The following is a 13,882-nucleotide window of genomic DNA, read 5'->3' as shown; positions in this document are numbered from 1 at the left end:
TACAGCAGCTTTAACCATTAATTAATCCATTATGTCAGCTCATTAAAAGTTTAAAAACATTTAGTGTCTCTGTCACATGCTTTGTTGTTCCCATGTTTCCCCCTGTTGGTTGACCCAGTCTGCTCTTGTTTCCATCATCTCCACAAAAAAAAAAAAAAGTTGTGTTCTCTCGAGGCCTATTGATGAAAAGAAGCCTAAACTAAGGGCTTGAAAAGAGAAATGTGCAGATCAGGGGACCACACTACCACTATGTTAGCAGCTCTGTTGGGCAGCATGCTTACATGCTAAAAATGTCATCTGAGGGTTCTTTTAGTTCTTCCAGCTGGAGATTTTGCTCAGATAAAGGGCAAAATGTCGCCAAGAACCTCAACCAAGACTAGTTTTTGTTTTGATTAAACTCTGACTTGGCATGGCCTGGATGACTGAGAACCTACACAGACATGCTAACAATGCTAACATTAGCATGAGGCGCAGGAAATGTTTGCAGTGTTCAACCATCTTTGTTTAGTTATTGATGAACTAGCAATAAAAACTTATTAGGTGCCAGTTTTTTAAAGTCATATTTAGTCATTGGCAAAAGTTGGACAAATAGAAAACTTGACCTGATAGTGGCGGCACTTGAAACGTTCAGGGATCACAGAAGTTCTGGTAATCGATTTCAAGGAAAAGAGAAACGTGTGCACCAAATTTAATGGGAATCAGCTTACAGTCACTTATTGGCGGCCATAGGAAAGATTGTTTTTTACCTAAATCTGTGCAGAATATTAAAAAAAAATCTAGGGACCTCAAAATGTCTGAACATTCGGTGCTAAACCATGTTGTAGGTCTAGTTGAGATAGTTCAGATAGTAGGAAAAAGTTACACCTGCATTTGCATATAAACAATAATTTTGGGGTCAACCATCCATGAGGGTTTATCCTCTGAAAACCATGAATATATGGTCCTAACTGAAATATCCCCAAAACCAAAACTATTGGATTTGACTGACAGAGAGTTTTGTTACAAGTGGTGAACCAACCATCCAGAACTGCCACTCAAAGAACCATGTTGCTAGCATGGCTTAAAAAGTCATGACACATGCAAGGAAAGCATGAAAAAAAAAAAAAAAAAAGGGTGACACTTAGCAAAACCATGTAGCTGATTAATCTGACACTTTGCACACATTTCCCCTGGACATTTCCTCCTCTGCCTCTATAATGTGCAGCGATGTCTCCGCGGTGTCCCAGTGTGCCTCACTGTCAACCCCATCTCTTGCGGCCGCTTCATTTTCTGCAAACACATCCTGCCCCATTGAAAACTCAACGTAGCGCACAGCGCGCCGGTGCAGCTGTTTGCATAGAATGGGGAGCATTTGGAGGGCAACCTTTCCACATAACGACATGCAGCTGGAACCGACGTGGAAATGCCACGGCCTTGAACTGCGGCGTGTTCCCAGACAGAAAATCGTCTCAGACTGTTAACCTTTCACTTGCCAATTAACCTCGCCTTTACATCGCCTTTTGTCATCACTTAATGGAGACAATATAAGACAGACAGTCAAACACGGCAGGAGACTGAAAGAACTCTTTTGTGCTGAACATAGAATTTCTCTCTACTCTTTGAACATCAAATGACATGGTGAATGTGTGTCAGTTCAACCAAGTGTGAGATGTTTGGTCTGTGTGCCTCTCCTGTGTCACTGACATGTATTCTGCTGTATTTAAGCCAAAGTACACAGATCTACCACTTCTACTACTCCCTCTGTGTTCCTTCTCTGGGACTACGATAAAAGAAAAGGATACAATCTGGTAGTATGTGTGTTCATGTGAGTAATAAGTGTATTCCTATTCAAAGGTGTGGATGACGGAGCAGATATCCCAAGAGACATGGTGGTGGGAATCTATGAGAGAATACAACAGAGGGAGTTGCGGTCCAACGAAGACCACGTCACCTACGTCTCAAAGGTCGAGCAGTCCATCGTAGGCATGAAAACGGTGAGAGCACGTTTGTTTGTTTTCTGTACTTGATAAGACTTTATCCAGCCCGTCCAAGATTTTGCAGGCCTTTTCTGTGTTGTTCCAGCTCAATACAGCTGATTTCACAGCAGATTTTTTTTTTTTAAAGTTGCAATTCAAGTAAGAGATTTCTGTAAGAATTGGTAAAATCCAAATAAAGAGCCTCACTGGAGTTTTACGTTTTTTTTGGTTTGCTTCATTCGTGGATAGGCAAGATTATTATTATAAAAAATATACACATAGAAGTCTTCACTCATTATTCAAGGCCTTATCACCTTGCCTTTGTAGTAGCATTAGCAGAGCAAATGTATTACCCATCAAATGTCTCATCGGCATCATTACCTCCGGTCATTACTCAGTAAGATAGTGAAGATACATCATTAACAACTGCCATTATTAGTCTTTTTTTCACAGTTTAAGGTTAAACAGCTCGGTCAGGGCACATGAGAAGTTTAATGTCTGAGGTTGAACCCAACACTGAGAGTGTTAAGAGTCAACTTAATAGATGCTCATACAGCCACATGTGGTTTTTGTTTTGAAGTATTTCTGTGGACGTCTGTCTTCAGACTTGTAGTATTTGGCGATATAACAGACTGATGTTGCTGATTCATTTGGGAATGTGTTGTTTGCCCACACAAGGCTTTTTCCAATGCTTTAACACATCAGGGGAATCTGCTTGGTTGATGTCAGTTTAACAAGACCTTTCTATCATTTTTCATGAAACACAGATTCATGTTGCGGGTTTTGTTTTCCGATAATAAATAGTGAAATAATAATGGATTCCAAAACAAATGCACAAATTATCATAACAGATTTGCATTCCAAAATGACAGCTGCTAGAAAATAATAATACCCAGTGACAAAGCCAGACAGATTTGGTTGAGTCTATACTATTGTTTCAATTCTTGTGAAGTGATTCATTAATGCGTTATGTTTCGGGATTGTCTTGTGCTGGCTGAAGCTACTTTCTGATTAAATGATAAACTCACATTCAACTTTGTATTTGAGTAAATGTTAGCACCCTTAAGTAATAAGTTAAGATTGTGTAAAAAAAAGAAAACATCCACCTTTCAGATAAATCCAGACTTCTGTCTTTGAATTATTATGGTAACTTTAAAAAAGTTACTTTAGGACTTAGCATGTTACACCAGGAAACGTTAGGACACATTTACATAGATACACAATAGAAGCTAGCCCCTCTCTGCTCTTAAGATCATCCGCTATATAAGAATGGGAAGACAACTGTTTGTTTCACCAGATGTCGTCAAATTGGAACACAAATCAAAGTCAATTGATTGGGGGAAAACTTGCAATACATAAATTACCATCAGCTGCAAATGTCAGCATGCTAACATGCTTGGAAAATGCTTGACTAGCCTTAGCGTGTAGCTTGTAGCTTGCGTCGTCTAACTCTGCACGTTCTCATATACATTGTCTTTTACGCCCTCCTATCTAGCCAACATTTGGTTAGAATTTAAAATGTTCTTTTATTTGTTTGGGATTTGATCTTTTATCTCCTGTTAACTTTCAGAGTGACATTGACTCCCTGACGTCGGCCAGTTTTTGTTTTTTTTAATATTGGGCCTGTGCCTTTAATTGTCTCTCAGTGATGGATGAGTAGCCACAGGATGACGGAGGGAGAGTTGTCATAGCCAAAACAATGATGGATTGTTGTGACAGAAAGTGACTATTCCTGTCCCATAGGGGCCGCGTGCTACAAAAGGAAGACTTAAATAACTTTTTTCTCCCTTTGAAATATTAAAATACAATCTCAGGAAGAGAGGAAGAGTCAGCGTCGCTGTTTTGTGGTTTTCAGACGTATTAGTTCAGGTGGAGTTAGCCCACATGAGAACTATTTTTATTTAAATGACCAGATGACAATCATATAAGAACTGTAAATATTTTCCTTCTCAACTGCAGTTTAAATTGCCCTAAATATGCAATATGGGTAATATATTATATAATCAGTTATTTCCTGTCATGCTGCTTCTTAATAATCCTGTCAGTAAAGTGCTTTTTTTTTTTTATGGCAACAGGCATTTCAAGCTAATGATGTCTTTACATGTTTCTGACATTAGTGTAATGAGAAAACAGGCTGTCTGTGGCAGCTGGGTGGGAGTCAGCCTGCCCTGCAGTGATGAGAGAGAGAGAGAGAGAGAGAGAGCGAGAGAGACAGACAGCGGATGTGTGTGCGTCGTAAACAGCTAACATGGAGCAGAGAGGGTACAAACTGGATATACAAAAGGAGAAAAACTGGACCCATGCCAGAGAATATTTGTGTTTTTTTGAAGAAAGGATTAATCCATATGGAGTGACAGTCAGTCAGCTGCTGTTCAGTTTGAAGCAGAATCTGGAAGGGAAAGTGAGTGAGACACGAGTGTGAAGGGGGCGAGAACATGATTAGATCAGCCTCCAAAGGCATGAGCCATTTTTGCAGTGTAATCTGCTTTAACGGGGGAAAGCACTTAAGTCCAAGAGGAGAAGCCAGGCCTGTAGGACACAAGTGCACCATTTCATATATAAAAAAATATTTAAAAAAAACTCCTTACATTAGATCTACAAGTGCAGCAGGACAATCTTTGCTAATCTGATTTGATGTGGTGTCAGAGCCACTGAACTGAACAGCAAGATGTAAAGCTTACTGCAGTATATATACTTATAAACAACTTGGATTTAAGTAAACTGTGCCACTACAAACAAGTCATTTGTAGGATTAGGATTTTTTTTAGGTTAATCCCAATTTAAAATGGGACAAATTTTAAATTACAGAGGTAGTTACCCAAAAAAAAAAAAAAAAAAAAGGGGCTTTATTTTGAGTCGGAATGAAATTAGTCTTTTTCTATTTAGATCATGCACCAATGTTGTGCTCTGCGTCTGAGACGAAACCATAAAGTCCATGTGTCAGTCAGTGTGACGATGTCAAAGATAAAACCTCACTCCTCTGGAGGAGCACGAGAGCAAAGCGGAGACGTTGCTCAGGACAGAGAAACTCATAAAAGACGCTCATGGCTTGCTGAACTGAAACAAGTGTGCATATATTACATTGATTCCCCAAATAAAGTATTTCCTGCCTTTCTCCTGAAGAGGCAAAATTCATGCACAACAGTTTCCTGAATCTCTTTCTTAATGAGGACGGCATTTTCTGAAAACTACAAGTTAATGGCCAAGTAGTTTAAGAACAAGGTAGATGAATAGCTGAATGGATAATGAATGACTAATATGCCATTGACATGCATGCTGAAGCCTTTATTATCAGGACAAAACTGTTGTATTAGTTTGAACAGAAATGGGAATAATAATGGACAGACTGAGGGACATGCATCTACCTTTATGATATGTATTTCACCACGGAGACAAACACTTTTGCTTCTTCTCGTTTCATCGAGTAGAATCAAAAAGACTGAGCGATCAAGAGAACTTTTAGACCCTGAAATATCAAGCAGTCCTAATAGTTGCTCTAATTACTGCTTTGAGATGTTCTAGGTCAAGCCTGCATGTCACTTATTTACCTCGTTATACTGCGTTGGAGGTTTTGTTTTTCTGTAAATACTTCAGTCTCTAGCCCGGGTGAGTCATGTGCAGTGCTTCAACCAAAAAAGTCCTTTGTTCGATGAGTCTGCCTGATTCACTTCATCTTCTCTTCTCTGTCTCTGAGTGATCCTCTGAATGACTCTTAAGCCCTCCCATGCACCTCATCTGAGTGATTGACGCTCTCCTTTTCTTTTTCTTTTTTTTTCTACCTGGGTCTCTTTCCCCTGCAGGTCCTGTCGGTCCCTCACAGAAGACTGGTGTGCTGCAGTCGACTGTTTGAGGTGACGGATGTCAACAAGGCCCAGAAGCAGGCGGCACACCAGAGAGAAGTCTTCCTTTTCAACGATCTCATTGTGGTAAGACTGCAAACAAATTGAGAATCATAATGAGTGGATGTAATAATAATCCCTTTCTGACATTAAAATGTTGACAGTTTCTTTTTTAACTTCCCCTGAAGAGGCTTTCTTCTTCTTCTTTTTTTTCCTTTTCTTCCTGCAGTAAACAGTCCAGCGTTAAAGCGGCTTATTTTTTTTGTTGTTGTTGTGACAGCTGCATTGCACCATCACTCCTCTTTTATGTTGTTCATAGCTCAGGACTCTCTGGCCATTTCCTTTAATAATAGATAGTAGCAGACGCAGTGTAGCAGCGCACTCATAAGCAAAGACGCGTCCCCTAAAGAGCAGCTTTAAGAGCCAGTAATAAAGCTTTTTTTTCTTTTTTTCTTCTCTTGGGGCAACGGAAAAGTTGTTTATTTGTCCTGTAGAGCGGAGAATTATCAAAGTTTGGCTTAATTAATGTTCTCATTAGGAGCCACATTGGGGTTATAAATCCAAAGTGTTTAAGTACACTTAAGTATAATTGTGTCAAAGGTTGATTTTGTACCAAAAAAACCAACAAGCACACAACAAACATCCCGTCTACTCCGCCCTCTCGTCTGTTAGTAATTGGTGGCTTCAGGAAAAGGAGGTTAAAAGGACAAATTAGAAGTGGAATTTTGTTCCTTTGGCACTAAAATGAAGAGATGCCATATATTCCACTGAAGCATGTTTTTTTTCTCTCCGGTCACTTTTGAAAGCAGGGCAGGAGTTGTCTTTGAAGATTTAAGTGCATGACGGGGACTCGTCTTTGAATTCTGGCCCCCGTTACAGCAGCCTGAACATGTCCATCTACATCGACTCTCTGCGTCTGAAAGGTCATTCAGTGAAAGAGAGTCTGAGAACGAGAGAGAAGCAACAGAATCCTCAGACTGTGAAGGCCGTAGTGTGCATTAATAACGACTCAATCTGCTTGTTTTATGCATTCTAAATGATCAGGAAACGCTAGTTCTGCCGGAGCTTTCTCTGAGACGGATCTGTGATACGGAAATCTCAGTGACTGTCACAGAAACCTGATGTGGGCCTCTCCCTCGTCATCTAAATGTGAGTGATCATAACGCTGCTCTCTCTTTTTTTTTTTTTTTCTCCTGTAGATCTTGAAGCTTTGTCCAAAGAAGAAGAGTTCTGCAGCCTACAATTTCTGCAAAGCTATGGGCCTACTCGGCATGCAGTTTCACCTGTTTGAGAATGAATGTAAGTCACAACAGGACAACAAAAAAAAAAAAACAGGGAAAAATACCCCCATCTCACAGCCAACAAGGCTAAAGGAGTTACACATGTATTTGAAATTGAACTTGAATTCCTCTTTCCTATCAGATACACGTCATCATTCATTATCCCAAAGAATTTCTTCAAACTGATTGTGCACTTTTTAAATATTATCAACCAGCCCATTCAGTCTACTTTGTATTTTAAGCTCTTTTTAAAACTAATTCTCCCCCAAAAATAACTTAAAAAAAAAAAAAAAGAGCTAAATGAGTTGACAGAGAAACATTTCCAGCTGTTTTCACACCCTGAGCATTACTCCCACTTCTACCAGGCACCCAGTTCTTGCAGTTTCTCTTTTTTTGACTTTTTGACGTGACAACTTAATGTTCTCTGTGCGCTCCCCAGACTACCCTCACGGCATCACCATCCTCTCGCCCTTCGGCTCAGACAAGAAGCAGGTACTGAACTTCTGTGCTCAAAGTGCAGAGGAGCTGCTCAAGTTTTTGGAAGACCTGAAGGAGTCGATCGCGGAGGTGTCGGAGATGGAGCAGATACGCATAGAGTGTAAGTACCTCTCATTCATGGTTGCTTACTTCATGAAACAGGTAAGCGCGTTTTGTGTTTGTCCTTCATTACCGCTATCTCACTGGAGGTGATCATTCTTTCGACCAATCAGCTGACTACAGTTTGTCCAGCTCTTTCCTTCAGGGTCAAATCGGTACGCTTGGTACCGCAACAGAAGTAAGACGGTACAGATCGGTTATTTTGGTACCATTCCCAACTTTTGACAGTGGAAACGCCAATAAATGAGTACCATACCTCACCGAACAGAACTGAACCGAAGCGCTTGGTGGAAATGGGGCTTTTTAAGGCCCCCCCCTCCCCACAAGCCCACTTTCTTCTGATTGGCCAGCTCTCTGGAAGCCTCCTCAGTGGTAGTGGAACAGCCGATGTAAACGACTCCACCAGCCTACATAGAGGCTTGAACTGACAAACCCCCAGCGACTCTCCCATGTGGCCCCCCCCCCCTAATAGACAGACTAAACCAGTAATCTCACATCTTGGAAATGTGTGACCCTTCAGCGGATACTTCAGTATACTCTCAGTGGGAACGTATTGGGACCTTCGATAACGAGTCAGAAGCCAACCTTTGTTTTTGTCCGCATCCTATTTGTGTAGGAGTAGAAGGACTTTTGCGTAGTGTTTCCTTTGGTGCACTGCAGCTCAACAGACTGCAGGAGGCCAGCGAATCTGAGGTAAAGGAAAAGATTAAAAAAAAAGAGGCCAGTGTTCCTGAGAGCAGCCGGGCATCTGTGTTGTTTGGTTCTCTGTGTGCATTTTAAATTCTCCAGACAATAAGTGATGCGCTCACACACAGAAACGCACAAACACAGAGCATCCAGAGCGCCGGCTCGGCCTGCCAGTGGGCATCAAAGGGGAGCATCCCTGCTGGGATTTGACGCAACTGCATTACCCTTCACAGAGAGGGAGGGCCAGCAGGCAGCAACATACGGAGACAGGAGGTGATCTCTCCCGCTAAAAGTGGAGCAAAGGATAGACAGCTGCTGCGTACCAAAATACAGCAACCCACGCACATAGTACGAACAAGAAACAGACCTCAATTTGTAACAAGAGAAAAAAAAAAAACATCAGAGTAGTGCAAACTTTTCTCAAAACAGATCGTAGGAATGAAACTTGGAGTGTGAATGGTTGCTGGCACTCGCACAGACAAAACAGCACGTCTTCGTTTCTCCTGGAAGAGCTTTGAGTCGTTGGCTCATCGGTAAACACGCCTGCAGCTCTACTGCTTTGAGATATGAGGGAGGAATTACAGTTTGTTTGTCTAAGGATGCAATTTGGTATACTCCTGCCTTGATGTTGGAAATGAGGAAACTTTGAGAAAACAGTCACCTAAAGAAACCTTACATTTCACGAGCTGCGTTTTGTATTCCTCCTCTACACCATATACGGGCTTAACTCATATTTTTGGCATGATCAGCAAAGTGTATGATAACTGCATTTAAGGGATCAACGCAATAAATGTGTATATCGGTCTATCTCTACATAGAGCTAAGCTTAGACAAATATCGGCCGATATATCAGTTTTCCCTCCCCAATATCGATATCGGCCCCAAAATCTCATATCGGTCGGGCCCTCATTTTTACACTGATTTTTAAAAAGAAATCTAGATATGATCTCTAACGAGGAGGTAAACGTAAAAAAATGTAGACTTTTATTGCTTGTTTTGTTTGTCGGATGTCTAAATGAAATTGGAGGCCATCCTGCGCCGCACTCCTGGCGGTTTCATCTGCCTATTTTAACATCAATAATTTGGATGCAGTGCAGCAGCCGAGACAAACCAACACTAAGTCATCGTGATTGGAAATGACATGCAATTACCATCAAGTGCAAAGTTTAAATAAAGAGATGGAGAGCGGGGTTTATGAGGTTGGAGAAGAGAGTGCAGTGTGCGCAAGAGCATGTATGTATGTGTGTGTGTGTGTGTGTGTAAGTAATGCAATAACACAGAACAAGAATAGAATGATGTGGTTTATGTTTTCATCCTCTACTTCTGCCTCTCTCTACCTGTTCTCATCTCTGCTGTTGTGATTATAGCGATGATAATTTGTGTCTCCTGTTCTCTGCAGGGGAGCTGGAGAAGCAGCAGGGAGCCAAGACTCACTCAGTGAAGAACAACGGCACACAGCTCGAGCTGCGTGGCAAACAGGGCTCCCCTTCAGGTGTGTGAGTGTGTGTGTGTGTGTGTGTGTGAGTTCACTGCTGCTCTTTCATTATAAAAACCTACCACAGATGCCTTTAACTCAATTGCATTCATCTACCTGCTGTTGAAAGAAACTACCTTTAACATATAAACATGAAACTAACACTGGGTTACTTTTGTTAAATGCTTAGCCTGAGATTCCTCTGGAAATAAACTCTGGCAAGTGAAAGAAGTACGTTTTTAAAGGGACTATAATGTGTATCCGATATGTTAAGCATATGTACAGTGAAAGATTTGACTCAATTTGCAAAATTCAAAGAACTAAAATGTTAACCTGATGGTCTACACTCTATGGAAGCAATTTGGTAAACAAGCTTTCTTCTGTGTCACATTTAGTGCACCTGTCGGGAGCTGGCTGTTCCCTCAGCCCTATGTTCCCTCAGCCCTTGTTCCCTCAGCCCTATGTTCCCATGTTTCATTTGGGGGTGTAATTCTTGAGGGAACATAGGGATGGCTGATCTCACGTCAGCTTCTGCAGAAAAAATACTGGGGGGGGCTGGCAGGAGAAACTCCGGATAAAGTCAGAGTGAAGAATGTGTCTGTTTGCTGTTCACTCGTACAGCTTCAACAGAAAATATCAGGCCTTTCTCAGGATGTTTCTGCATATCATTCAGATCTACTGCATCTTAACAAATTAAATGTCCTTTTTTTTTTTCTTGCAGTAATTCATTACAGTATGTCGCAAACATGTTACGACGCAGGAAAAGGTCAAATAACTCTCTAACGCAGACATTCCGCTGCCACCTTTGTCTCTTTTTGTCTCTCCTTTTTTGTCCCCTCTGTCCAGGAAACCAGGAGATAGATGAGAGAAGTGGACACAATGCAGTAGAGGTAAGTACACAGTGGTAGGGCCAGGTCCTTAACAGCAGGTAAGTCAGTGTTATAAGTCAGTGCAGTGTGTCATTATCAAGGCAGGGTGAACTACTGAGAAGCCTAGGGACTAGTCGGACCAGAGGTGTCAAGCAGGAGTGGATGAAGAGTGGATGTGAGAATGAGTGCTGCGGGCGTGTGAGAACACTCAGCCAAACTAAACTTATGATAGAAAGAAAGACCCCCCCCCCCCCCCCCTTTTCTAACCAAAAAGATTGAACATGGTGGTTTGGGGAAATTTAGTAATCACTGAAAAGGCATCAGACTCAGAGGCTGAAATATTATCTGAGCCTAAACAGGAGCCTGAAATGAGTTCCACAAGCTCGGGCAGAAAATGTGACTCCTTTAGGGCTTTCGACAGAAAATCTGAAAGCAGCCTTACTTAAAGTAGCTCATGAAACGCTTCTGCTTTATGTGTGTGTGACCTTAATTAACATGCAGGCAGATAAATTCAACACTCATTTGACCCGAAGTTGTCACCTCCCCGACGCCTTTGCCAGACCTCTAGGGGAGTAACTTCCCCCGTGTGAGCATTTCCGCGCGAGCTGAACTACAGTACCCATGTGGCTTTGCAATTAGCATCCCAGAGGCGGCGAGCGACCTTTCCGAGTCCTTTCCGTGGCAGTTTAGTTGAGGTTGAAAAGCCAAATACATAGAGTCAATTTGAAATTCAGTGGCTTTTTAATATCCGCGCAGCTTACTGCTCAGTGTCAGACTGTAAATCTTCACTCAGGTGCAGGTCAGAGCCAAAGTAATTACATTTATATCAAACAGAAAGGCTTTTAGGCGGTATGATTTAAAGCCACAAATGCCAGTAGAACAACACAATTCACAGCAGTGTAAGCGTGCACAAGAGAGGTTTACAGACAAAGATAAATCGATTTTTATCATTCGCACTGGAATATCATCTTTTGTTATGCAAACGAGCTCTCTCTTGAATCTTGATGATAAAAAGCCAGTTTCTCATTTCCTGAGCCACCTTCACCGACCATGCAGCCTGAGGTAAATGTCAGTGGCTGTTGGCTAGCCGCTAGCTGTCCAAACACATTTATTTTAAAAGGCAGGAGGGTCACACAGAGACTGCTGCCATGACTAGAGGCATGAAGAATCTCACAGCAATCTTTTAATCAAAACTTGATAAAGACAGCGCAGAAATGTTTTCTGGAAGACACTGATAAGTAGGAATGACACAGTTTGTAATTTACACGTCCCTTTTTTTCCCCAATAACTAACAAACTTCAGAGAAAGGAAAGGTGACACGTCGTCCTTTTAAGCTCTGCCAGCGTCTCCCCAGGTGCAACCAATCCAGCTAACGAGCCGTCATCTCAGCCAGTCAGCTTCACCAGGGAGAATTAGGGGGCGTGGCCTCATTAGAGCAAAGTATTATCAGCTGGCTATACAAGTCTATATCACATATAATAATAAATTTAACACATATTTTCCCTCTATATAGTGGCCTCTTGTGCGCAAACAAACATAATGAAAAATGATGCACCTCAATTTGTATTGTTGCATTTCTTCACGTAATTAACCTGGGCCTAAAACAACAACAACAACAACAACAACAACAACAACGAAATACATTTCTGCTTGGTTAGCACTGCAAAGTGTAGTTTACAAGTTGTCAAAAATCAAAATAATAAACCATGCGGTGCTACTGTTTGAGTTTTTAAGTTTGCAATGCCAAATTAAATTTAGCTAGCTATAGCTCAGAATGTTTTTTCTATCAAATTTGAGGTCAACTTTATCTCCACCTTCTGGCCTGGCATGTTGGATTGAACGTCTACAACTACCAACCACAAAAAATACTGAGGGATTTTAGACAAAATCTGGGTTTAACTGTTCCTACACTGGTGAATGTATACAAGTTACTCAGAAATACCCCTGATCAGAGAGTGAAGGACAGTTCTTCACTGAAAACACTCAGGATACTATACTTGCCAAGTCATCACTGAGAGCACTGCTGGAATCCCCATCCTACCTCACATACTTCACATTAAAGGTCTATTATACTGCAGGTGAATAACTGCTGACCTTTTTCAAACAGTCTCCATATGGAGGAATATTGGTGGGTAACTGCACTTTGATCGACTCTCAAAGCAACTTGATAGTTCTTTCAAAAGTCAGATATTCCCCCTTGTACAGTACCAGGAATGTTAGCAACCTAAAATATGACAAAACCTAGGTAAAGGTTTTAAACTCTAGACATTTCAGGAACATAAAAACAAAGGGTGAATCTTAATGTCATAAAATTGGCAAAAGAAATTACCAAGATGTTGAAAATCCATTAAAGAGCTCCATTAACAAACTAAGAAAATGAGTTTTCTTACACAAAAAGGTGATAGCTTGAGTTGAAAAAAGAAAGACGGTGGTCAAAATGGCAAATGGATATGTAAATACATTTCTTCCCCTGTTCATAATAGCAAACAATTTCACTTAATCGCTTAATATGACAGCAGACGACAGATTGTGAACGTGGATGTTGCCTCCTGATATCAACAGGAAGGTCAATGCATTCTTTCTCGTGGCCAGCAGGGGGCAACTACACTAGTTACAAAAAAAAGTTACTAGGAAAAAAAAACATGGTTTCTCAGTTGATGCAGTACCTCAGTTAACATTTTTGTAAAGAGTTTATGGTCTCAATCGTTGGTTTTTACAGTTCAAATATACCTTCAAATTGTCAATAAACCAGGCTATGCCGTAAATGATGCAAGAGAACGCTGTCGTCCACATACAGACACTTCTGTTTTTAAAATGCCAAGGTGGTGACTTTCTAAAAGCTTCCCACGAGCATGTAATGAATATCAATGTGAGATGTGTGTCGCATTATATATGTACATAAAACATAGCGGAGCTTGACATTTTGCTGATTCAATGAATTTTAAAAATGCCCTTGTCATTTTTTTAAGTTTTGGTACACATGCCAAAAAACACAGGTCAAGGTAACTAGGAAACACGTAATGCAACCTTAAAAAAAAAACGACATAATTAGAAAGGTTATGATAGATTGAAGAATAATATAAAGCAGAAAACAACTCTGAGGGAAGGAAAGTGTCCAGTGGAACTAAAATGTGGAAATAAATGTGACTTATGGAGGTTTGCATTCTGATGAATGTTGCCT

The 13,882-nt window shown here is 41.0% G+C and overlaps 1 protein-coding gene across 1 annotated transcript in view; it reads left to right on the top strand.

Moving 5' to 3' along the window:
• The window catches only part of LOC132956251 (IQ motif and SEC7 domain-containing protein 3-like), a 91,738-nt gene that overhangs the window by 73,808 nt on the left and 4,048 nt on the right, over positions 1-13,882 (top strand). Inside the window, 6 exon segments of the mRNA XM_061029573.1 lie at positions 1,834-1,973; positions 5,756-5,881; positions 6,994-7,093; positions 7,514-7,672; positions 9,758-9,850; positions 10,679-10,722. Of these exon segments, the coding sequence (XP_060885556.1) occupies positions 1,834-1,973; positions 5,756-5,881; positions 6,994-7,093; positions 7,514-7,672; positions 9,758-9,850; positions 10,679-10,722 (662 nt within the window).

Source organism: Labrus mixtus, chromosome 22, assembly GCF_963584025.1.
Source record: "Labrus mixtus chromosome 22, fLabMix1.1, whole genome shotgun sequence".
Taxonomy (NCBI): Eukaryota; Metazoa; Chordata; class Actinopteri; order Labriformes; family Labridae; genus Labrus; species Labrus mixtus.
Note: the sequence above shows the minus strand (reverse complement) of the source record. Positions and strands in the feature narration are given on the sequence as shown.